General features: G+C 37.0%; 1 protein-coding gene across 2 annotated transcripts in view; it reads right to left on the minus strand.

Moving 5' to 3' along the window:
• LOC145989968 (uncharacterized) overlaps nucleotides 1-27,988 on the minus strand; it is a 131,271-nt gene that overhangs the window by 5,759 nt on the left and 97,524 nt on the right. The window contains exons 3-6 of one of the 2 annotated variants that reach the window (XM_083125522.1): nucleotides 16,645-16,755; nucleotides 15,569-15,706; nucleotides 14,514-14,611; nucleotides 12,090-12,255 (exon numbers count right to left, since the gene is read on the minus strand). In XM_083125522.1, the coding sequence (XP_082981648.1) occupies nucleotides 12,090-12,255; nucleotides 14,514-14,611; nucleotides 15,569-15,706; nucleotides 16,645-16,755 (513 nt within the window). Of the gene's footprint in view, nucleotides 1-11,864; nucleotides 12,031-12,089; nucleotides 12,256-14,513; nucleotides 14,612-15,568; nucleotides 15,707-16,644; nucleotides 16,756-27,988 lie in introns of both variants that reach the window. The other variant, XM_083125520.1, reaches the window with a different exon arrangement.

The following is a 27,988-nucleotide window of genomic DNA, read 5'->3' on the forward strand; positions in this document are numbered from 1 at the left end:
CTTCAGCAAACTTAAAATACTGTGTGTGAAGCCCACTTTGGTGAATGACTTGTACATAAAAAACCTTGCGGTATATTTTATATAACCTTGAAGTTAAAATAAAGCAAACTACATTAGCACTTAATTGCCCTTTGCTTCAGTAGTTCAAACCACCAAACAGATTTTATTGATTTATTCAAAACCTCAAAAATTACATCTGCTTACAATTCCTTCTAGAGCATTCACGTTAATCTTCACGCTGTTTAGATATTTTCAATAGTTTCAAGACTAGTAAGTCAGGCAGAAGGGGCAGCAAGTATTTAACTATTGATAATCTCTAGATAATAGCGAAAGCAAATGACACTAAGATTTTGAAAGGAGAGGAAAATTCGACAGCAGGTCCAGCCGAACCTTAACCCTTCAGAATGTATGCTAGCACCTCAGATGTGAGGACACGCATTAGGTAAACTTGTAGGTTAGTCCATTGTATTCTCCCATTCATTACATAGTAAATTAAATAGTGACTCAATATATGTGTTTCGAGTTTTAAACAAGAAAGTTCTTTTTCACAATTTATTTAGAATGAGCAAAGAAACAACAATAATTATATTTACATTGATTGTAATCAATGTAACGTCCTTAATTCTTCATCTGGGATAGATCTAGTTAACATAAACTGGTTTAACTTCAGGGTTGCTACGCGTCTGGAAAACCGGGAAATGTCAGGGAATTTGGCTTGTCAGGGAAAATCAGGGAATCTTGCAAATCGTCTGGAATTTATGTGCATTTTGGAGTCCGCAAGAAAAAGTTACAAAATGAAAAAGCAGTTCACTTCCACTTCTGGATTTGGTTCTTGTGATTCTACTCCCAAAAAATATTGTTTAGAAACTTGTTTCTTTCGTTCTTATGATTCTCAGTCTTGTGCAAATTTATGGTTCCTTCGAATTTCTGTAATAAATTTTCACTTTCATAATACTATATATTAGAAAGAATATGAAAGTAAAACTTGCAGTCCAGATATCTGATTGATAACTAAAGTACATTGACAATATGATCATAATTATCAGAAAGGTTGGTGAAGATGAGGTTATCATCTATTTCTTTATAGATCTTAGTCTTATTGGCATTTCCTATAGAATTCCTATAGAATTCCTATATACAACAAAAATTTCTTTAGATGCTGTGTACTCATAAATGTAAGCACAAAAGCAGCATTTTGTACACTATAATTCTCCCAGAAAATGAAAAATTGTGTATGGTTTATGAACTTTTTCTGTTGTTTTTATATTGTGGAGACCTGTTATGGTGAAACAATGTACCTCTGTTACCTTAGCTTGAAGGCTAGATGCACATGATTGTAGCACCCAATACATTTGATGCCAACTGTAATTTTACATTTTACTCTTCCAATTATCACGTGCTCTTGTGTGTGTAGAATGAAATTTGCTAAAAAAAAATTTTTTAAAAAAATTGTGGAAGTTGAATTGAAAAACACAAGGTTCAAAAGCAAAAATCATGATTATAAACATGTCTGGAAAAATTTCATTTTTGGACTGGAAAACCTGGAGTCTTCTAACATAATTACATCTCTGCATTTTGAGGTGTGAACTGACCATGGCAGCAATTCAGGAAAGTTTCAGTGGAAACAGGGCAGTGATCAAGCATCTCTTCTTGGAAGGAAAATCTGCGAAGTAAATTCACGAGGATATGGCACAAACATTGGGGACTATAGCACTCACTACACCATCATTAAAAATTGGGTTGCCAAATTTCAGGCTGGGCAATTCAGTGCAGATGAGTCATGTCTGGGGAGGCTTCTAGTAGTGATTGTGCAAGAAACAATGGATGCTGTGAATGAAGTGATCTTAGGGAATAGGAGAATATCTGATAAGCTGATAGCGAAATATTTTCCATGCAAGAGTTGGTGCAATTACCATATTTATGCATGTATAATGCGTGTGTGTGTGTGTAAATGCGTACCCTAGTTTTTGATGGGAAAAAGTATTATATAGTGATTAGAGCCCGGAAGTTTGGCAAAATGCCTCTTTTTATCTACTGCATATATTGATAAAAAATTTCCGGATATACGTTTTTTATGTTGTTTCGAATGTTTTAGAAGCCTTTTGATTTTGCCTATTTGGGACCCCAGTGCCTATTTTTAATTATAATGCCTTTTTTGCCTTTTTCAATGAAATTTGACAATTTTTTAAAAAAATATGTTGGCATTTATTTTTCTTCTGTTTATTATGTGAATAATTTTCACTTTATTTAAGTAATATTGAACTCACGCATGTTTCAACATTGTTGAAGGAGAATAGTGTGAGAAAAAAGTATTTCATGCTCAGTTAGGATATTGCCTTTCGGTTAACATTTCCTTGTGCATGATTGACTGCTGAAGTAGAGAGGTTGATTTCGAACACAAAGAAGATATTTCTGAAATCTCCCTCTCGAACCCGAAAATTTCAGAAAGTTGCACCTGAGCTTAGTTTACCTCCGCAACCAGTCTTGACGAGATGCGGAACCTGGATATCAGCAGCTATATATTACGCTAACAACCTTCAAAAAATCAGTGAGGTGATCGATGCTCTTCCAGAAAATGAAGCGGCTTCAATTCGTGAAGTGAAAAACTCCTGTGCTATTCAGAACTGAAGAATGAACTGTTGTTTATTTTTGCACATTATTGTGCATTGCCAGAGACAATTACAAAGCTAGAAAAAAGAGGTGAGACTCTTGTAGCATCCATGAAAATCTTCGAGGAATCTATGCAGCAGATGATGGAAGTGCCAGGAGAAAAGGGGTCAGCTGTTGCGGAAAAGTGCAAACGTGTAGTGAGTGCAAATAAGGACTTGAAACAATTGAAAATAATTTGTGATATTCTAAAAGGTGAAAATGCTGTTACCAAAATGAGTCCAGCTACATTACCTTGTTTTATGTATGCTCCAATAGCTTCTGTCGAAGTAGAAAGATCATTTTCTATTATGAAAAACATTCTCTCTCACAGACGACTATCAATGAATGTTGCGAACTTAAAAAAACAGCTTGTAGTTATGTGCAATCAAGATGGAGAAAATTGAAATGCTCTTCCCAATGTAGATTTTAACATTTTGCCAGAGATTATAGATAAAAGTAAGTGACTTCCAAATGTGCATTTCTTCACTTTATTTTGCCGTTTTTTTTTCATTTTAGTGCCTATTTTCCACATTATAAATGCCTTTTTGCCTGCCTATTTTAACGAAAATAAATGCCTGAACTTCCGGGCTCTAATAATGATATATATCTAAAATATAATGTGCAATACAATTCAGGATCAAGAAATGGCATCCTTAGTTGTAGGCCGTAAAGTTGTTGTTATGCTGATCAAGAGTCAATGACATCATACCTATTCAGTGAGTCACCTGCTGCTACATGGACCAAGGTAAGAATATCCTCCTGTGTATACAATGTGTCACAAACACACACCACCTAATCCCTCCCCCTCCACTGTGTTTAGCTTCCCACAGCTTTCACTTCCGTAACAACCTTGTTTATTCTGTAATAGTAGAAAGGGAGATCAAAATTATGTTATGGATTTGCAGCACTCAGGAAGTTATTTTCTACTATTTCTCGCCTGATACGCAACCTGTGTGACGGAAGATGCATGCTCGAATTCTGTCGCTTTTCTCAGTGTGGCAAAATTACAATGGGACAATGGGAAAATTCATGGGAAATGGCCACTATTGTAGTGATTTTTCTTTTAATAGTATTACTAAAGAAATCGAACCAGGTAATTCGTATTGATTGATTTGGTGTGTTAAGTTCACTTTATGCACAGTATGGCTAATTGGGACTGGACCTACAGTTTAAAATGTAATTTGAACCACTATGTGCCTCCACCAGGTAATACGCATTTGCATCTGTTGATATATACATGTTATATGTAGAGACATAGTGAAAACATGTGTGATTTCATGTTGGCTGTCCAAATTATTCCATGAATAATATGCACCACAGTTTCTGGGGGCAAAAACTTTGGAAAAAATGGGTAATGAGTAAATCAGTATAGGTATTGACATACACTTTTCATGAAGTGGATTCGAAAACTTCTCCATGCAGACCAAAATAATGCTTCCAAAGCTGATCTTCAGCAGTTTTTGAACCCAACTGGTAATGGCCGAGGTGACCTAGATCTATTTGTATGATCCAGAGACAAAAGAACAGTCACACACATGGAGGCACAGTGGTTCACCACATCCATGCAACTTTCTACTGGGACAAGGATGGTGTGCTGTTGGTTGACTACCTCGAGAAGGGCTCCAGTATAACTGGTGAATGCTACGTCACTTCTCGATCAGCTGATGCATAAAATAATGTCAACAAGTTACTGTTGTTACAATTGAGAACTTGGCTGGCCTGTGGTTTAAAGGCCTGTAATATTCCTAATATACCATCTGTTATTAGTGAATATTACACGTACCTTTTGGTACGATTATAGAGTTTATTTGGAGTAAACAAACTCTCCAACTCAATAGACGACAGCGCTACGGCGTTTGGATTGTGTCGCTGTCTATCGTATATAATGAAAACTACACTCTCTCCTCCTCCTCCCTTTTTTTTCTCCGACGATCCCGATCGGGAACTCCGCAGTTCGCTTCCTGTCTTCGAGCAGTTGCATACCAGCCAATTAGCAGCGGCACAGGGTCGTCTTGCCTTGAACGCCAAGTCCTTCGTGTACCTACCGAGATCGAGAGATGGGAAACCTTCCTTAGGAGCCACGATTACCAGACTCGTGGGGAGGCATTGGACTGCAGCTAGACGTATCCAAACTGGACAAAGTGCGTGTATTTCTGACAAGGACCATCCGAAGGAATATAATCAAGGTATAGTGAACGTTACCATCTTAGATCCTGTCGCCGGCTTGCTTTTAGAACTATACATTTTACTTTTTTTGATTTATGCAAGCTGTTTTCGAAGTCGCTTCTCTCACACATCCCCCCCCCCCCTTTTTGGTTCTTTCAACGTAACTCAATAAACTAAGTGTTTTTGGTGCAGTGATTGGATAGCGAACTTATAATTATACACATACATTGGAACCAATAAAATCAAGTTAAAGTGCACCCAGTACGAAGCGTAGGCACTCCTGCTCCACTTCAATAAAGTAACGAATGCCAAGAAAGAGGAATAATTAAAAATACAACCCTTTTTTCCCCTTGCGATTGAACAAACTATTGCGTGGTAAAGGAGATTCCTTTACTTGGGAAATCGTTACGTAAGAATCGTCGAAAGCTAGAAAACCGCTGGTTTAATTACGTCCGTTAATGCACTATTCGCATGCCGCATCTCACGTTTTGCCCTCTTTAAGTAATATTCCCCATAACCTTACACAGTAGCGTCAAAAGCCATGCACGAATGACTATATTTTTATATCTACATCATGTTGTTAGGAATTCACTGTTGTAAAAGAATGCCCAGTAGATTGTTATTAGCACTGTTTAGTGCCGTAGTTGATATGTACGTTCCTGGGTATTCATGTTTATAATGGAGCTTACATGTTGCACTTGTTTCAGAAAACAGTTCCTTTTAAAAGGATTTGAGTGTTACGTTAAAAATCTTAAACGTTCCTTTGTTGTTGTTGAGAAATCAAGTTAAACAAAAATTGTTGAAATAAAAAAAAAGGAAGGACGTTAAAATGGAATGTTTCTTGTTTGATTGATTGTTTCTGACCCGTTAGGTTTAAATCCCGTACACTTAACGGATATACTATGTTTTGAGTAAGAATGGGAACATTGTCCTTTTTATGATAACTAATGTCTCCCACCCCTTTCTTGAATGTGTCAAAATTGAATGGTAAATCTTGTAAACGCCACATTTGACCCCCTTTCTAAGACTCGTTAACTGACACTTAACACGGGATTGGTTTATTAGGTTATGGTACGTATTAATTACGAGTGAGTGTTTTCCTTGCATTACAGTAATCTCTTGTAACAATGAGTATTCTATTTGCATCGTAATTAAGCAAAGAAGAAACAGGAACGGAATCTTTTCATGATTTTCGACCGTTCCGCGGATTCCAGTATTCAGTGGAACCTGGTGTTGCCTTTCTGTTGACTTGTTCGATTACTGAGAACACATTTATCCAGCAGAAACGTTGCGTCAGATATTGTTTGTGACCCTTGCCTGGGAATAGGTGCTAACGAGGGTACATTTTCCACGCGCTTCCATTAAGATCTTTAACATCGTACCGGGTTAGTTGGTACCTACCTACGCAAGCGTCACAGGCCCTGTCCCCAGATTTATCCCCCTTTGGATTACCAGCTCTGCCCAAATCTCAAAAAATAAAATAAAATAAATAACATTTGAAGAGGACTGCCTTTGGCACCATTGCTGAGGTAAATGTGTGGTTTCAGTAAATGTGTGGTAGTCTCCACGGAGAAACCATTGAATAAAAACTTGGGATGGCCAAACCCGGATAAAATTTTATCCAGATATTGGATATTCTGATATCCAAATGTGTGCATTATCCAGAAAGTTTTATCATTTATCTGTTTTTTGGGCTATCCACATATTATTTTATTAGTCATTTTTATATTTCAGTACGGGATTCTTACAAATCGTTCATCAAATCTGTCCTATCTGAATATTTCAATTATCTTGATATTCAAATTATCCAGATATCCATACTATCTGGATTTCCAAATTCTCCAGATATTTGGATTATCTGGATATCTGAATTCTCCAGACATTAAGATATCCATTGTATCCAAAATCGATATTGGATAATTTGAAATCTGGATATCAGTTATCCGGATTTCACTCAACACTATTTACCCAATTGCATTTCTTCTAATAAAGCTAGTGCCACAAGTCGGAAATAAAATGCTACATCACAAAACCACCAGCCAGCTCCCGAGTGATGGGAGGTCGCCGCAAGGTGAGCAGTTGGTCTAAGTGGTGCGACTCGTGAAGTGTGTCCATGCAGCGGTTGGGCAGTGCCAAAAGTACACACCATCAATGGGCCGCACAGCACCGCGATGCATCCCAGCCATTGAACCAGATCTGGTACAGTGATGACACTAGTAATTTAAGTATTAGTGTATAGTAGTTCAAATCCGGCTCCAGCGTGTTCACCTTCTGTTCGGCCTGTGCATAATGAATAGGTGAAGGACTAAGGAGCATTAATTATTCCCCCACTTCACATTTAAACCCCTCTCACAGCCAAGTTGTTAGGCCGGCGAATGACCTAACACAACAAAAGACTTCTAGAATTTCTCTAGTGTCATAAGTGTCCAAAATACAAGATAATATATGACGGTTCTTGCCTTATAATGGATCACACATTTATATACTTACCCATTTTTTCTCCCTTTTCTTTTCCAAAAAGTCGCACAATAATTGGGATTAGCAGACTAACATCACAGCAAAAGGTGATATTTTTGTTAAGTTTTTTATATATTAGTACCTGATAACCACATTTTACCTGTATATATGCGGGCAGACCTCTTTGTAAGTGCCGGCATGTGTAATGTATGTTTATATTTCCTTGAATAATGCTTCCACAGTTAAGTACATGCACCACAATATTATTCTTGTGACTTCCTTCTTTAGCCCACCAATCAAGTTTTTAAGATTAGTGTCGGATTCTGTACCTGTCTCAGCAAATATTTTCAAAAATAAGTCTCTTACATAAAATCAGTGTGATATTCTAAATTTCAAAAACATAGAACCCTATAGAATTCCTCCAAGGGTATTTAGGAGAAACTTCATGTAGACATGATCACCATATGTCCTCTTTTCCGAGGACATATCCTCTTCATAAATAATGAAAAAGGGTATACAGGCAGATTTTCTTTTTCACGGTAAAAATATCAGGGTTTTCTACAAATCCTTAAAAAAATTTAAATGATAAAAATAAGCATAGAAAGTCCAGTATGTTTGCTGGACGTCATGCTAGTTACAGTGTGAATACTATCATTGCTAAAATAGGTACTCAAAACAAGACACCACTTGATAGTGACCAATAGGTCGAAATCAAAAATCCACACAAACCATTTAAGCCTTGCATCATCCCGGGTCTTGAACTCATTTGAATATGATATTATGTAGTGTCCAGTTGATATGGTACGAGTTACAATAAAAAAATGGAGATTGATTGATTGATTTGGTGTTTTAAGTCCACTTTATGCACAGTAAAGCTAATCGGGACTGCACCTACAGTTTAAAGTGGGATCCGAACCCCTACGTGCCTCCACCGGGTATCGAACCCAGGACCCCTTGATTACAGGGCAACGACACTACCACTGCACCATCGGGAAAGCAGAAAATGGAGATGTCAAAATGAAAAGATGAACTTAAAAATTACATTTTTACAGCTGGTGTTTACTCAATTGCTTGAACTTTCCATTGTCTCGCAGATAATTAAACTTGTTTAAAAAACGAGGGCCATCCAGAAAAAAAGGAATGATTTGGTGTAAAACACAAACGGCAAATGATGTGTTCAAAAAGATTATGGTACAGAAACTACATACCTTACTCTACTTCGACATATTCGTCATACCCATTCAACCACTTATCATAGCGTGATACCAGTTTGTTGATACTGTTAATGTACTATGTTGGCTGCCAATGTATTCAATCATGTACTGACGATGGAGCCTTTGAAGCATTTGGCAGAAGTGATTATTGATCTGCATGGCAGAAAATAAATGAGCAAGATGCCTTTACTGTCCCAAAAGACAGTTGCCAGAACCTCTCGCATATTCAGTGTTTGGCCTTTCTTGGCTTGGAAGGCAATGCTGTATGGTGACACTCTATTTGTATTCAAAAATGCTGTCACTACATTAGCGGCAACAGAGTACAATGACAGTATCAACAAACTGCTATCATGCTATGATAAATGCTTGAAGGGGTATGGAGAATATGTGGTGAAATAGAGTAAGGTATATAGTTTCTATACCATAAATTTCTTGCACACACCATTGGTCGTTTGTGTTTTGCACCAAAACATGCCTTTTTTCTGAATGACTCTTGTAGAACGTAAAGGAAGAACAATTTACAATATATGGATTTAATTCCATGGTCAGCTGCTGATTCAACCTCAGTGAAGCATGTAGTGTTAAATGTATTCTTATCAAAAATTTCTTTCAGATTGGAGTTTCTATTGAAAACAAACATAATTCTGTACAAAATCTACACGTAAAATGCTAATCAATTCTGGCAAAGAAACTCCTCTTCTATGATTTTAATAATAGAAGTAGCCTATTAACAAGCAAAACTACTGTATGAGTTACACATGGAGCTCCCTCTATTTTCCATTCTTGATGCTTGAAGCAACTATAATATTTCGTATTTTCATTCCTCAAATTTTATACAAATCAGAAATTGCAAGTATGGAATTCATATCCAGCCCTCTTCTCCATTCACCATGTCCAACTCCAACCCATAGCCTTTGTGCCACCCCTGTCCACAATACTCAATGATGCTTTATAAACAATATCTTGGGTCAAGAGGGATGCCGTAGTAAATAAATATAGAGAAACTTATGTAACCATTTTTTCATGAAGCTGTTAAGCAGTTTAGCGGAAAAGTGAGTACTTACGTTGTTCTGTATTTACAGATATAATTTATGTATTTCTTTTAACAATGAGATATTTTTGAAAGGGAATTTGCTGAGACACACACACAAGATCCACTAATTACTATAACAAGTTGTAAAAACAATAACATGAATGAGATGAAAAATTCTTATTGAGCTGTCAGCATCGGTTATAACAATTACGACCTCATCAGTAATTTCCCAATATACCTTCCCTTGCATTAGAAAATATGTTATTATATAATATAAAGTACACTGTTATGTATTATGAACAGTAAAGTTATCAGAAGATGAACAAGACTGACCTTTTGTAGTCTTTTTTCTCTTGCTCGCACAAACAAAACACACAGATTTTCAAACATTTAACAAATGGAGATACAGTCAGATGAAGAAAAGTAAAAAATAAAAAATTTAATAAAAAACTCAATATGCTGACCAAGGCAGAGATTTATTTTATTATAAAACAAATTAAACGTAACGTTTCAACCTTATAGCAAGGTCTTCTTCAGTACATTTGTACTTGGTGCAGAGTCTGAAGAAGACCTTGCTAGAAAGTTGAAACGTTATGTTTAGTTTATGTTTTATAATAAAATAAATTACTGCCTTGGTCAGCATATTTAGTTTCTTATATCATGGAAACAAGGCTTCCTGATGTTAAAATTTAATAAGTAATTTGTAAAGGACAGCAGGGGAAGAAAAGTTACAATAACCACAATATGGGAACATTATAAATGTAAGAACATAATTAAGTAATGAATATTATTATTTTCTCTTTGTTTACTTGCACAGTTGATTCGTGAAACTAATTTTTTGAAGGTATACAACACTTGGTAATTTAAAGAATCATCAGCAGTAAAATATATATTTTACAATAAATATTATAATTGCAAATAGTAGAAATAACTGTAGTGTATTTATATTAAGTAGCGTGTGTGTGTATGGTATATACTATATATGGGAATGTGGTCTGATCAACTGTGACGTACATACCAATATTTTGGTTTCTTATACTTTCTTAATTGTACACGGAGCAAGTGTATTAAGTGCTTTTTTACTAATTGCGTGATCGTGATTTAGCATATATGCAATGTAAGTATATACAAAAGACAATCCATGCCTTCAAATTTTTTACAAATTGGGTTGATGAGCACATTTTGAAGAATAGAATGAAAACTTCTGTGATGAAATTCATTGCTTGTCTGACATAGGGTTGCATTTTGTGCATTATGGACAGAAACATACAACTTAGACATCATAACTGAAAGTTCCTACAATCCTACAATCGTAGTTCTATTATAACTTGATTTGTATGTAATCCTTGATATGTTCCTTCTCGTTAAAAGTAATTGCTTTCTCTCTTACACTGTTTACACCAACATGTTTCAAAATTTAAAAGGTTTAGTCCAGTGGTTCGCAAAGTGTGTGCCACGGCTTACAAGGGCACCGCAAAATGTTCCAATATTTTCACTCAAATGACACTTATTCCAAATATGTGTTTATTTTTTAACTTAAGGAAAGCAACCTAACCACACTAACTGACCGTTGCAAGTGTTACATAGGCCTACATTCTGACTTGGGCACCGTGGAAAAATCTCGAAACATTAAGGGCACCATGAAATAAAATTTTGGAACCCCTGGCTTAGTCATTGAATATGCCAAGTTGTGATTTTTGTTATGGACTCACATTCGGGAGACTGCAAGTTCTAAAAAGAACAAGATTTTTATCCTGTACTGTATGAAGATAACAAGCTGCTACTGCATGTAATATGTTCTAGGAAAGGTATCTTTTGAAATATACTTTTCAAAAGTAACTTTAGTTACACTTACTTTATTGTTCTAGATAATCTATAAATCATACAACATGTTTTATGAATGAACAACAAGTGATCTGCTCTTTTCTTTAATGGTGTGACCATTATAAAATTAACACAAATTTTGACTGAATTATAATAAAACTCACATTTGTATGCTTTGTGGTAAATGCATAGATAAAAATTACAATTCTGTTTCAATTTTCTTTTTGCAAATCCAAATTCTGTTAATTATTGTTGAAATGTAAAGAACAGCCATCGTACTTGGAAAGTAGCTAAATTACGGTTATTCACATTTTTAAAAGTTTTTACTTGAAAAAGTAATTGTTACTTATATGTGCGTTACAAGCAACTTGCTACTTCCAAGCAGTGCCAGAAAGTTTCAAAATATTTAGTTTAATGTAAGAAACCAAAATATTGGATATTTCTATTAATCTATCTAAATATGGAAGGTCATGTTAGTTTCGAGTGAGAACATGCAAAAGCTTTGTGTTACGGAAGCTTACCAGGCATCAAGTATTGCATATTCATAGCTTCCTCCTTTCCCCGTTCATTCCTTAAACAGATGGCAGCAGCAGAAAACAATATGGCGGATACCAGTGCCCAGCCCACACCAATCCAAGCGATTATATACGACCAATCATAAGAAATGTCAGTGTTCTCGCGAAGAATCTGAAAAGATACAGGTTCACGTTAAGATACATTGTACTTGTGCTTGTGTTCCGTCTCACCTGGCATTACGTACTGGACGCCCTTCGCCTTCTCGGCCTCTTTTTCTGCTCGCAAGCAGTTGGCGGAGGAAAAGAACAAAATTGACGATATGAGAGAAAAGCCAACACTGATCCACGCCATAATGTAGGACCAGTCGTACGTTACGCTGGCTTCCTCTTGCAGAACCTAGAACAGTAAATCTTTTATGACAAAGAACACAGACTAGATCGCAATTCTATTTCATTAAGCCAAATGGTAATTCCTTAACTACTTTTTTTTTCAATCCTTAAATATTTTCAGAGAGAGTATTTTGATTTGTATTTGAAACTTTGAATAACAAGAAAATAGTAAACCTTTTGTGCTTCCCTCACAATAAACTTGCGGAGAACATTTTAGTGGGCAGATTCTTTTAAAAGTTATTTTCCATGACCTATACTGGGTATTTTGTAAAGAATGATTTAATAGTGTGAAGTTATGCTCCATATTATTTAAGTTTAAAATTTCCCCTAGGTCCTTCTCTCTGAGGCAGCTGGGAGCAAGGTTGCCAACTTAGCTCTTTTGGGTCCAGATCTGGCTCTTTCGTACACTCGCTTGGCTTTGAACTGTGGTGCCTACCCCTTGCCCCACTATGATGTCATCACTATCCCCGGCCCACATAGACCAACTTTTGCCATGCGTATACATTTTGCACGTGACGTGATATTATTATATTGGTTGCGTCTCCCCCCCCCCCTCTTACCTCCCCAGCTACTTTTATATAGCACCTATACTGAGGTGAAATGACAATATTGATATTCGGTAATCCCATATTTTCGATTCATACAACCAACGGTGGATTATTAAGATGGGTGATGCTGTCAGATCGAGATGGTGAAAACTAAGAATAGAATGTCATCACTTTGAAGTTACCGGTAATAGCAGCAGCCCCTCCCCCACCCCCTTGACAACTAAAATTACCATGGGAGGCACTTTATCCAGCCTTCGTAAATCTAGCTCCTTGAAGGTCATCTTTAGGTCAATTTAAGGTGAAATATAGCTCTTTTATGCACATTAGGTTTGGCTACACTGACAGAATGGGAGAATTAGTTTATTCGTTTTTTTGAGGGGATATCAAATTTCCGATGGCGGAAGAAACATATGATCGGATAGAGGGTCCATTGAAGATGATATTTGTGCTAGAAAGATTCGGAACTCCCATTGGTTTAGCCGTAACTTGAATTTGAAGTTGTTTCTCCATAAGGAATACATGGGATTCTGGAAATACTTATTCATCATATTTTTCAAACACGATATCTAGCTTAATGAGCAACTTTAAAAATGGCTTCCACTTGCAAAATAGGGAGAAATTCATACTCTCAAATTATGCGTGGATTTTCTTTAGTAGCATTCCGATGATATTTAAATAAATACATGCCTGGTGCAAAATTATCACACCTCATCTTAAGTAAATTTGTTGGTTTTATTTTACAATTTGATGCATATATATATATTTTATTTTAGCATCGTAAATTATCTTTTGTCTCTTTTTAAGTATTTGTATATGATAATGTATGAATTGTAAAATGAGGCTGTTTTGAGCAGTCTACACTCCAATATAATAAAATAATTAAGTTTTACAACTTGTAGCAATTCAAAAATGTTCTCCCCTCAATATTTTAAAGCACAGTGTATATTTTTCCCCGAAGAAATTGTAGCACATACAGATTCCTAAATCAGCAGAAATACTGAAACTCAACCCATAAAAAATATTTTATTGATACAATCACATTTTCTTTGTGCGATAACTCACAATATCACTAAAATCCTCTATCTTATCCCGTTTTTCCCCTTCTCTTTAGCCTTCTAAACACATATTGCTAAAACTATTTATGTACTACAGATTCCCCAATTACAATTTCTCATCCCTGCACGAATGAGAGAACAAGCTGAACTTGACTTAGTTTTCCATCAAAATTATAAAACCTTGCAAAACCCTCTCAAAGAAAATTATTCAATTATAAATATCTTGTAATTTCATAACTTAATACAAAATGCTCGTCTGCTTATTAACATCACGAGGAAAAAACAAGTTAAAACTTGAAGGAAAATATGAAGGGCAAATAAACATTTACCATATTCACCACTGTTAATGATATTTCCTTTCATTCTGCCAATGTAATATTTACATCACTTATTCTGGTATTAACAGATATCTTTACTTGTCCAATATATAGATAACATTTGCACATAAAAATGCCTCAAAATTTAAGGAATAATTTGTAAATAGATATTTTATTCTCCAGTAACACCAACAATTTCAATATCACAATGTTGAAGCGATCAAAAAATTACTTTTTTCCCCCCTCATTCTAAAACAATGTTTTAGAATAACTTATATAAAAGAAAACATTATTACAATGATAATGTCTTCATTATGACTGATTTCTACAGCATCATTAACTTACATTGCTCCATTGTTGATAAAATTCATCTCCGATGACTTTCTCTTTTTCATAGTACTCTACACCATGCCACAATCCCATTCCGCCAGCACTGAGCAAACCTATGCAGAGCAAAGAAAAATATTTAAATAAATTAGATACGCAAAGCATAAAACAAATAATTGAAAACCACTTTATCATTGGGTAGTATATTTTACCATTAACTAATGGTTAACGAAAGAATATTACATGGGAATCACAATCACTTTTATTTCCGTTATTTAGCATTGCTTTTCTGCCACTTTTGGTGAACTGTGACAATGAAGTTGAGTGATGATTAGACTAAATTGATGAAGAGATGCTGACAAAGAACACCCATGCTAAGCAGGGGATTCGAACCTGCACTCTTCGGTGGCAAAATTGAAAGTTGACCACTTATTGCACTTGGGCCACAGAGCAGAAGTAACAATAAAGGTACAAGATAATCAATAACAATTAATACAGCTGTGGAAGATATAATTTTCTTGATACACAATGGCATATTCTTCATGTTATTGCATTAACCGGGAGTAAATCAACTTCTCTTGAAAAAAAAAAAAGATTCATGTTAAGGGGAATAAAAATGTGGTTGATAATACAAGACGTAAGCGAGTTACTAAAGTTATTTCCACAAAACTTACTTATAAATGTTCTATTAATTTCGGTGGCCTCTGCCACCTTCCACTTGGGAAATCGACACCACCGTAATTAATAGAACATTTATAAGTAAGTTTTGCGGAAATAAATTTAGTAACTCGCTTACGTGTTATAAAGTATTTAAAGATTTAGCTACAATACGTGGGAAATGTGCCATTCGTAATCTTTGAAGCTACGAGGGGAAGTCTGTAAATAGGTCAGAAACTGATGTGAGATAGCTGAAAATAATAGTGAATAGTTTCTAAAGGTGTCAATAGGTGGCAGCACAATCCAGATTGATGATATTCAGTTAGCAGTCGCTAGATAGACATATGCATGGGCAGCTCAGTTAACAAAATGGCAACCGAACTCGAGGACTGTACGTGGAGATGATATATACTTACATGATAAGAGCATCAAAAGAGCTGTTGAGGTGACATTTCCAGGTGATCTCCTCCAACATCCAGCAACGCCAGTCCAGAAGGCAACGAACACAGCAAAGAAGGCAACTATGAAGAGAGCGATCATCGAGCGACCCATGTCTGAAATGTCAAATATGTTTTGTCACAAAAAATTCATTTAAAAATGCTGTAATGTTCGGATGTGATTCACATAACTGACAATTAACCTCACTATCTTACATACAACATGAGCCAATGAAGTTTTGAATAAGAAGCATATAAATGACAAAGTGAATCATATTTATTTCCAAATATTTAATGCAAAACCTGTTAGAACTGGTTGTAAAAATATGATGATATAGTTTGAACTAACTTGAGTTAATAAAATACCACAAAACACTAAACCGGATATTGGATACCGTTTTGCAATCGGTCTCATCTCGCCAAAACTAAGCACAGTGAATTCTTTTCCTTCATTCAGATGTTGGATCTTTAAAATGTATATGAAATTTCCTCACTCAGGAATCCTTGTAAACTTGATTCTATACACAACATACAGTAAAACCTCATTAATCCAGACTAATGGGGGATAAGTTGATCCATTTAACGAAGTCCGGATTAACTGAAACAACCTAAAAGAACAGTAGAAAGTGCATTATAGCAACAAAACACGTTTATTATGGTGTATTTAAAGGGTCTAAATACACTATCCAGTACAGTAAAATGTAAAACAATACTGTAGATACAGTGCAGTATGCACATACGGAGCAATATGACGAATGAGATTGTTGACTTCGAGCCATATTTAAAACCTTGCATTCTGCTTTTTCTTTTTGCCTGTCCGGATTAAGCGAAGTCTGGCTTATCGGGGTCCGGATTAATGAGGTTTTACTGTATCTGTAAATGACACATGTAGTGGTAGTAGATTGGGCTCATTTTATTTTCTATTAATTTCAAGTAATTACATATGTAAATAATGAACAAAAATTGAACAATATTACTTTATAAATTACACACAACTACCAATTTATTGGTTGGAGAACTAACATAAGTAACAAAGTGGTGTCAATGTAACTTACGTAGTCGAGCCATTGCATCTTCCGAGAATTGTTTCGTCTTGTTGTCAACATCTGGAATGTAGTAGTCTATGTTCATACAGTGCGTCTCCACAGGGCTTAGGTAGGTCTCAACTGAAACAGGAGAGAGGAACAAAATAAATATACATTCATATCAGATTCTCTAACTGCAAGTATGTTCGGAACGTAGAAGAAAGGGGGGAAGATACTATATCCTTACATACTTATCACATTATTTCATAAATTAAGACATTTTAAAATATGGTTTACATGCAATTAACTCATTCTCATATCTCCATCCACCAAACTATTTTTTTTAATAGATCTAAAAAAAAAAAGATTTGTAATGGATTACGTCTATTATTAATTGCATACTGTGGCACTGTAGTCAAGTTTTCAACCGTAAGCGAACGGAGGTGGCGTGGGCGATGCAATCAGCTGCTTGCATTTTTCAGTGTTCCTGCGTTGACAAACCGCGCAGCACTATCAAAAGACACGGGAGAATGGGGAAACGAGAGGAGAAAACAAATGACTGCGTACTTTCGTTCGCGAGTTTGCCGGTGGCATTCAAGAAAGTCAAAGTTGGTAGTCTGACAGACCTACTAAATAACAACATACTCTACGATAATACTCAATGCAATAAAGTAGGCGTGTCACAGCAATCTAACATGGTAGGTGAACAACCAGCAATCAACAATCAATATCTAACTTTAGACACCTCAGAAGTAAATAGGTATAAGATATCAACTTAATTGTGTATAATATTCCCGATTGGTTCCAGTGGCGTTGGCGAGTCCAGGATTTTCTTAGGGGAGTTGCAACTCTTATATTTTACCATGTTCCTACATTTGACGTTCTTTATCACGAATGCTGGGACCAAAAAAAGTAGAGTTATGCCCCACCAACCCCTCTTGGGTACGCCACTGATTGGTGCATCCATTTGTCAGTCCACGTCACCAATTGAATCATTTGGCATCCGTCAATTGCTCGGAAACTACTACAGGCAATGGCGGCGATTGGGTTCCAAAACTAGGGGGGCAAGGTGCAAAAAGGATGTGTGTAGGGGGGGGGGGCAAGTACAGTTTACTTTCCCTTGGTACATAAGGTTTAGCATAGTCCAGTGGCAAAAAGTGGGGGGGGGGGCAACTGACTTCAGGTATAAAGATAAAATTTCCTTGACTGAAATAAATAACAGGTTGTACTATATTGGGATGAATAATGCCTGTATCGATCTGTCAGTCTGTCGATGAGAGTCGAAAGATTGACAACAACAGGCATTATAGTGACATTTCTGTAACAAATAAAAATACATTTTGTGGGTACACTGGCGATAACGTATTCATTAATATATATTTGATTATTGTGCCGCTTGAACGCTGCCCGTGTACCGACTGGAACTACGCCACTTGCCGGGAAAATCGGATTGCGTAACCTCTCAACTGAAGCGCATAGATGCTGAAATGTTTTCCTTGTTCTACCACCATGTTTTGAGAAAGTTCACTCAAAAATAGCCCCTCACAGGTCTTTTGATTTTTGTTATTCAGCCTCACTTTTCTGTCACTTTTGGCTAATATCGACGATGAGGATGAGTGATGACATGATGAAATTGATGAATGCACCATGGAGGTCGGCTCCCCACAGTTCTGTACGAGTTTGTTTTCACATAGGGAACGTACATAAAAAATATTTCGTTCTAAAACGTACTTACATTGTGGCATTATAACACTAATAAAACTTATCAACACTCAACACTTGTCGGTTTATCAGTTGTCACCTTAGCAAACTACACAGAAGCGAATATAACGACACATCCACCCGTATGAAGGCGAATACTGTCACTCACGACGGCAGACAGAGGTGCCATGTTTCGACGGCAAACGCATCGATCTGTTTCGATAACTTATTTATCAGAGTTAGCTTTAATGCAATGTTCCGCAGTGTGTTTATCGATGAGAAACTTGATGAAATCTCGGCTTGGAAAGCTACATAAATGTGTTCGAGTTGTGAGGATACGTACATCCGATTTCCCCGCCAAGCGACGTGATTCCATCCGTTACACGGGCCGCGTTAAAGGGGCACAATAACCAAATGAAGGCGCTGTATATATTAGTGATCTATCTCGATGTAGCCATTCAGGAAACTATGCTATAAAACGTAACATTTGGGCAATGAAATGAGATTCAGATGCTTATTGGTATACTTCGTTAACCAATCTATAACTGATAATGAAGGGGGGTATGTCAATGTTCTGTTTAAAACCTATAGAGGATATCGTAAGAAAAACCTGAAAATTGGCAGAAACGTTACTTTGAACTTTATTTGACTGTAATAAATTAGGTTTTATGAATATATGTATACTAAATCCACACCATAACTTCTAAGTGGACTTTCAAACTTCTAATATTAGATTTTATTAAAAAATAAGTCTGATGCGGTCAAAAATACAGCAGCGCAAGGAAAGAAGCATTCGTGGATGCACTACTGCATTTTCTAGCAAACCAACCATGACTACACACAACGCACGCCCTTTCAGTAGTTCGCAACAAAGCATTAATTCGTTGCAGTTTTCTTGTAATGTCATTTCTCATGCTTTATCTTTTTTTTCGTACATTCTGTAAATCTGTAAAGCTTGCATTATTTGACAATACAAATGACAACAGCTAACAATGACACTGCTACAGACAAAACGGTATCTTCTTTTAGTAACCAGTGCTTACCAGTTAGGAGCTTATACATCAACTTCCGCAATAGTACTACAATTTACATTCCTATCCGAAGGCTTTATGCAAAAGACGGACAAGTGAAAACTAACATTGAAGCTCAGAGCATGAATAAATATTCGCCTCAACAGTAAAAGAGGCTTGTAGGAAAGACATTGGTTGTGAGGGTCTTTTGTGGTTTCCTGTTGTTCACTGCGAGAGCAACATTCCAATGTTGCCAGGTATTTCATGGCCATTCCCCTGTTTTTAATGCAATCAAAAGGAAAGTTTGCTTACTTTGTCCAAGTCTTGCTGTTGATGGCCATCGACGGATATAAAAGGAAGACTTCTTTTTCTGTACATAAATATAAATACAGTAGAGCGTCGATTATCCGAAGTAATTGGGGGACATGAGTGTTCGGAAAACTGGTTTGTTCGGATAATCGAACTGTACATGTTTATTTGCCAAAAAGAAGTACTGTACAGTAAATTTATTCATAAAAACAGGCATCTCTTTAAGTATGTATTACAAAGTAACGTACAAAGGCAACTTTAGTAGGAATATATAGTATGTGGTACAGTTTATTAAACAAAAATATGTACATATTACATACGCATTTTGCATGAACAATACACACAGTACACAAAATTAACGTACTTTTTTCATTACAGATATCTGAAAGTGAGCGAGTACACAGTTCGGTTAAGCGGTCGTTCGGTTGACCGACGTTCGGATAATCGACGCTCTACTGTACAAGCAAAATTGGTGTGTTTGGAGTTAATACATAATCTATAACAAAAACTATATCAAACAAAAGTGAAATTCACAGTTCGGAAATAAGTTTTCAACGTGAGTTAACGATTCTTAAGAGAATTACGAGTAATTACATGGCCTGTTAAAACTGAAATGTTATGCCTCCGAAAATCAATCCATTTCACGTGACGTCATCTGTTTTCGTGGAAGATTCCAGACGAGTCCACCTATGTCAAACTTATTACTGCGACAAAAATCAACTTAGGTCTGGCTTCAATCGAAACTTTGTCTGTGACTCTGTCGTCACCAGTTGTAAATCGCTAAATATAGCGGCGTGGTAATGGAATTCTTAGTACTTCCACGCTATGAACAATTTTAATGTGGTTGTTACTGATTTAGAAACAATGGAATAGCTAGGGCCAGGAATTCGTAATGGTGGGGCAAGGATATGTCCGTGCTATAATTTCTCATATCGTCACGTATTCAGCATTATGATGACCGCCTTCGACAATACGCAGTGGTATGCTTTTTACACTAAAAGACAAAGTGCCCAAGTTTGGATTTATCCTGTTTTGTTCCAGAAAAAGTCTACACTCTTTCATAGTTTTTCAAGGCTATCCCCCCCCCACACACACACACCCATTTATAAGTTTATTATTAGCTTCGGGATTAGTTAAAAGTGGCAGAAAAGCGAAGCAAAGGGAACCAAATCAAACATGACAAGATTCGAACCTGGTGTCGGGAAATTAATACTAGACTACGGGACTCGTTTCAATGTTTGGGCCAGGGTGCGAAATCCTGGGGGGACAGGGGGAATTTCCCCCCACCAACGATCTTGTCCTGAAATTCCCCCCAACAAAATTTTCCGGGGCGAGTTTTTGTTCTTCCAACAAACACATATTTTTTTGTCAGTCGATTTTACTTCACTGTAATAATATCGAAAACATACACACAGAAGGAACAACAAAGAGCCTCATCTTTTTAAGGACACTGAACCCAGCAATCCCCAAAACACAGAAATTAGTCCGACTTGTTATTTCTTCTCCATTTCTCATCGCCTTTCGTCAGCTACCGCAAGGTATATAAATATATTAATAAAACACGTAATAGCATTTACAAATAAATTTTATATAGGAAACGATTATCTTCTTTATGTCTCTAATTTTTGCCCCTCCCTCTTAGCCGACACCAAATCATTGTTCATGTTCATAGTAGTAAACTCAAATCTTCAATTTGCAATCGAATTTTAAATGGACAGTCGATATAATATATTGTATATTTTATAATATAATTTTCGATACCCGGTGGGGCACATAGTGGTTCGGATCCCACTTTAAACTGTAGGTCCAGTCCCGATTAGCCTTACTGTGCACAAAGTGGACTTAAAACTCCAACTCAATCAATCAATTGTAATATATGTTGATTATTTAATAATGGATTTAATTATTTAATAATAAAATTGTGTGCGTGTGTGTCTGCTCCTTCGCCGCCACCAATCTGCAGTGATTTCGCACCCTGGTTCGGGCCTGTCAGTTCCCCCTATTAATTACGTTGACATACCAACCAACAAAATCTGTCAGAACTTCACCTTCTTTTTATGATCACCAGACGCTACACAAGGCCAATGGACCACCTCGTTCAACTCCACGGTTGGCGTCACTGGAAGCGTCTGCACAATTATAGGGAATTACTCGAGCACAACTCGCTGCTTAGGGCAAACCAAAGAGACGAACGGTACCGCCGAATAAAGGAAAGTAGAATCCTGGGAAGAAGTTACCACCGGACATTTCCGGTTGAGCTAAAAACACGAAGGGAACCAAGGATGTAAAGGTACTTTATGGATCAGTAACACGAGCCAACTCATCCAGGAAACTCCCGGTGTTTTCTCTGCATGGCACGAGATTTCAAGTTTTCTTTCTCCCACTGCATTGTGGGCTATGTGAAATGGGAAGATGCGAAATATCAAACGCAGAGAGTCATTTTCAGCAGAAACTTTTTCTTTGGATCTTCAGAAGACAACAGTAGATGATAATTTGACATTTTCCCGCTTGTGGCGCTAGCGTCGATGGCTCAGTTTCTGGATTTCATACCGTCGTGATTCTTAAGCTCTCGCGTGTTTTGTTTTAGACATTTGAAACAATGTTTTAATCAAGAACTAAACAAAAATTTCTTCAAAATAATAAAACATTTAAAACAAGTGCCAAGAAAACTTCTTTTCTGTTCTGTGTTCAACATCAAGTGTCGTGACTGTACCTTTGACCTGGGAGCAGTGTTGCCACCTGAAGGGAAATCCCTCCCTCAGTGAAGGGAAATTGAGGCAAAACTTCAAGTCAAAACGGAAAAGAAATTTCTGAAAAATATCAAAATCCAAGGAAACTTAAAGATAGCTCTATGTAGTTGATTTGACGCTATGGGTTCAGTAACAATAATAACATTATTGATCCACGAGACGAAGATAGACATAAAGGGAAATTTCGCATCTGTTAGCAAGTTTTAATCACCTGGAAGGAAGCATTTATTTTTTAGGGCTTTACAGTAGTTACTGCAGGGACTTTATTCCATATCCTTATGTTTCTAGGAAGAATTAATGCTGCTAACTTGGCACTGGCGAAAGTATGCGATCTACATAGCTACCGCTTGAGAACTAGAACGGATTCTGCAGAAATGGAAGAACGTGCAGTGTTGCAGTTAGGGTATTCAGGGCAAGCATGATTTTTCGAAAATCTAGAAACTCGATGCGTCGGTCTTGTCACCATTCCCATCCTTGCTGGAGACCGCAGGCGAAGAAATCCAGTTAGGTGAAAACGACAAACAAAAAACGATCATACAAGAAATAACAGATTTCTAGGAAATGCAGGATCGGAGGAAATAACTCAATTAAGGTGTTTTTTTCCTATTGCCTAGCCCCTTACATATCTGCATTACCAAAGTGTGCAGATTATATGCGGAAATGAAGAAATTCGACACTATGTAGTAAGCAGTTGGGGGTCAGTGCTAATTTCTTGGAAAATTCTTAAGAAATTTCTGTATGCTACATCAGTATATAAACCGTTAAGGCTCTTAGGTAAGTTCTTGTGTAAAAATATGGAAGGCAAATACGAAGGGCCATTTGGTAAAACAAACAATTGGTTTTTATTCTTCAAGTGTATATTTACATTTGTGAACTTCAAATCTCATTAGTATTGCACACAAGCGATTGTATTTTTTAAAGTAAGAAATGTATATCATTATATCTTATATTGCACTTCGTTCTGTTCAAGTTTAGCATTTGTTATGAACTTTACAAGCAACGCCAAAATGTTCTTGCATTCATGTTGCATATCCGAAATGAAATAAAAATGGAAATTAATGGTAAATGAATATTAATTGCATGTCACGCAAGAATCATAACAATGTCCTTCCTGTCTACTTATGCATATACTAATGCTAATAATGTCTGAGAAAAACCTTTCTCACTCTTTGAAATACAGTGAACTCTGGCAAGGGTTACTGGTAGAGTGTAGAGTGGGTGCATAAGTATTACAATTAGAAAGCAAGTTGCCATCACTATGCTTATACTCTTTTTATTATTATTATTATTTATTATCTCAATAGGGTTACAATCAAGCCATACAACATTTCATTTAGAACAATATTAATACAAATAATGACTTGATGCTATGTGGTAAAAAAAAGTTACATCTAAGGAAAATTAGATGAATTTACATGAGTATACACAGTATAAAGTGTTTTATAGTAGCAATGAAATAAAGAAAGTTTGAGAGTTATACACATTTAGAAGAAAGGAAGATGTAAGGGTGGGTTTGGGTATGAGTGTGCATGAAATTAATGTTCGAAGCACATGGATGAAAATTTTAAAACACGTGTGTGGTGGGAATGGCGGTGGTGTGGGGAGAGGGGTGAAGCACTGAAAATAATGTTACTGGACTTAGAATTTATAGGCATGTGAACGTAGAAGACGACAAAACTGCGCGTTGCTGATACTGAGTTTGACCGTCGGGAGTGAATTCCAGGTTACCCCTGCTAGGTACGAGAAGGACTTCTGGCCAAATCTGGTTTTGTTAGGTTTGGGGATTACTAGGTCTCTATGTAAGGACGATCTGGTGTTTCGGGTGCTGAACTCAGAGCGGAGCTTAATCCTATGATGCAATGGAGACGATTTGTTATGCATACTATGGAATACCTTATTCAGGTAGATGTAATGTATTCTCGAAGTGACTGTGGGTATGTTGTAAATCTTGCGCAATTGTAGATAATTATTTTCTTGGGGGTGCATGTGAATAGTTCTTAAGCAATTGTTTTGGATTGTTTCAAGTTTCTTCAGATGAGTTAAGTTACCGCCATAAATAAGACTAGCACTGTACTCGAATACGGGACGAATAAAGGAAAGGTAGAAATGTCTACTAGGATTTCTATTGAGATATTTACGAATTTTTCGAAATATGTAAACATGGTGATAAATTTTACGAATATAGTTATTTATTTGGAGGTTAAAATTTAGCTGGGGTCTATAATGATTCGTAGATACTTTAAATGATCGCTCAAAGGTACTCTGGCGTCATTAAGGGTAATATCTATCGTGTTAGCCGGCATTCCCTTACCGGTGTGAAGCACCATACCCTTCGTCTTTGCTTCAGATTGTTGACGTTGTAACAATTTAGTACTTTGGGGAATGAGTTTTCCATTTTCTCCTTTACATCTTGGTACGTATCTCCAACATGGACGAGAAGGCAGTCATCTGCGTACAGAGTAATCGATAAATCTGAATTTATTAGTGTGATATCGTCAATAAATAAGTTGAATAATTTTGGGCCAAGTATAGAGCCTTGTGGAATGCCTGCAGACATTGACTGCTCGGTGGAAAGTAAACATCCTACTATCGTTGAGATTTTTCTATTCGCGAGGAAACTTTCCATCCAGAGAAATGTTTTGCTATTGAAACCAAATCTGTTCTTTAATTTTTCTATTAGCAACTTGCGATCAACGGTATCGAAGGCTTTCCATACGTCCAGGGAAATTAATCCAACTAGGGAACTGCTTTTTTGTCCCGTGTCTCGCGCCATTCATTAATTAGACTAATTAATAATAATTCCGAGGATACATCCTTTCTGAATCCATACTGTCGATCAGACATCAGATTGTTGACTTCCAGGAAAGTTGTCAGTTGCTTCTCTATTACTTTTTCCATAACTCGGCTTAATGTTGGGGTTAAGAAAATCGGCTTGTAGTTACACGCTAGGGTAGGAGATCCAGATTTGTGAATTGGAGTTATTATAGAGTGCTTCCAGGTCGTTGAAAATTGGCTACGTTTAAAGGACGTGTTTATTATGTCGGCGAGGGGCTCCGATATAAGTGGGGCCAACACCACCAGAATGCATTGGGAATGCCGTCCGAATCTCCTGCCTTTTTTACGTTTAATTTATAAAGAATTGCCAAAACTTCATCGACCGTAACAGATTTTAATGTGAACTCTTCAATTTGTTGGACAACAGCTGAATTGGGGTCTTTCTTAGAATATTTATGTTCGAATTGCGAGGATTAACGTGCTCCGATGCTTGGCAGATATTAAAAAAATGAATATTTAAATAATGAGCTATGTCGGACGGGCTCGTTAGGAGAACATTGTCGACTAGTAAATGATTAATTGCAGTTTTTGATTCTCTACCCGTGATCTCATTGATAACCTTCCATTTGCAATTGTTATTGTCCAATGAGAGCATTAAGAATTGAAACAAAACACGAAACGAGGTGCTGGCAGCCTCTGCACTAAAATAGGTAAAAATCTATTCTTTAAAAACACGTAGGACGGCATGAAACAATCAATGAAAATAGTCATGGTCAATTTGCCGAGTAATTCTTGTTCACCCCTTTGTACTGTTCATTACCTGATTCAGTGACGTTTTATAGTCACAAAATATATCATTCTTTGGAACTTTATACCGTGAAGTGGATGCGTGAAAACAAATAAAAAAGCCCATACAAAACCAGGTAATATCGCAGAGATGCCTCAGCTAGGGTTTATAAAGGGCAGAGTCCCCTCTCCCGAATCCCTGTTTGATACGAGCATGAGCCAGTGATTTATGCACACACCCCCAACACCTCCCCAAAATTTTCTCCACCCCATAACGTATTTCGCGAAGGCTCAATTTATGATCACTTTGGCTCGAAATTTTCCCTAAATCTGGACTTGCATACCTCCCAAGTGGAAAATTCTGGATACACCCCTGGCATGAGCTTTCAACAAAAGAAACCAACGGATATGGCGGGAAATAACACACCGGATCATCAACATTCCTTATGTTGCAATTTCTTTTCCCTCCCTGCTTAATTTCAACAACTGCGCCTCTGACGACCAGACGTGAAATTAAGTTTTTGACAAAAATACAGAGCCTTGCAGCGTGGACAGAGAACAATGAGGCTCGTGGGCAGATTTTCTTTTGTTTCCAACTCGCAAAGGCGGGAAAGGAAGGGCATTGCGGAATGCATGAAGTCAACCGTCGCCGGCAGATTTCGTAAAAGCGGCCCCAAAAAGAACTCTACGCGTCTCTCGTTTCGAGGTCGTGTTTCTTTCTTCTGCGGTAACAATTACGGGCGGAAATTCTTTGTTGACAAATCCTGTCGGCGTCAACCCACAACGCCTGCTTCTTGGAAAAAAATATAGAATACAAAAATTGAGGACCTTTAAAATGCAAATGGTTCTGCTCTTTTGGGCAGATAATAAAGTCTGGTTTGGCAGTAATGTGCCAGTGTTACCACACAAAGGTACATTTGCCTCGGTCTCGAAGTAGTGAAATTCAGGTGACGAGTAATTTCATGACGTCAAAATTACAGGGAAATTTTAAAACATCTGGTCTCATGATTTAATGTAATCTCCACCCAAAAAATGATCCAGGAGAGGAAATACGACCGTAGAAAATTCCCTAAGAAAACCATTGGCAATAAAATGCAAATTGTGATTACCAAATAGGGAACAGATTTAACCGCACTCGTCTTCACTATCTACCGGCAGAAAAGCGAAGCAATATAAACAAAATCAATCAATCGATTATGGGGGGACGCGTTCCTCTTGTGCCCCCGCCCCCACTGACGACGCCCATGCATGCAAGGTTAGTTTGTATTTACTTTGTACACAACAGCCATCACAAACAGGTTCCATTCGCCCTGCCAAGTACAGTTACAAAAATTTCTGTCCGTGTTGAATTTACGAGGCGGCGTGACGTGATTGTCATTTCGGTGACGTCACTTCCTCCATGGTCACTAACCTCGGCGTCAAGGGACACATAATTGTGGCTCGCAGGTGAAGCTGTTTTCTTCTACAGTGAAATTGAAAGAACTGGAGATTTCACAGCTGGAGGACATCCAGTTGCGTGTGAACATGCGCTCGCACGCACGGGGGAAACCAGTAAAGCTGTGTTTACGGCAACATGTTTGTCACCACGATGAAAGAGAAAGAAGTATGTTTTTGAATGAGCAGGTGGAGATAATTTCACCTACAATGATTTTCAGGGAGGAGTCAATAATCGAAAAATCTTCTGATTGCTATTATCAATAGCAAGTCAAAACAAACACAAAGGGGGTGGGGTAAGGAATGGAGAGGAACAAACAAAATGAGAGATAAACAAGGGTCCCCTAGTTGATGTGGTGCTATAATGGTGTCGCCTTGTAATCCATGGTTATCTGAACGTAGGGTGGACTTTAAATTCAAACTTTTAAGAAACAAACAATGCGAGGAACAGAAACAGACAAAACAAGGAAACGGCGAAAAAAATATAAACAAAAAAAACCTCAAGAGACACACAAGCCGAACAAAAAAGAGAAAATAAAATGAAATCGACAAAGAAACAAAACGAAAAAAGGACCTACAGAAAACGAAAGAAGGGAAACAAACAAAACG

This window comes from Lepisma saccharinum, chromosome 7 (assembly GCF_977018435.1).
Source record: "Lepisma saccharinum chromosome 7, izLepSacc3.1, whole genome shotgun sequence".
Lineage (NCBI taxonomy): Eukaryota > Metazoa > Arthropoda > Insecta > Zygentoma > Lepismatidae > Lepisma > Lepisma saccharinum.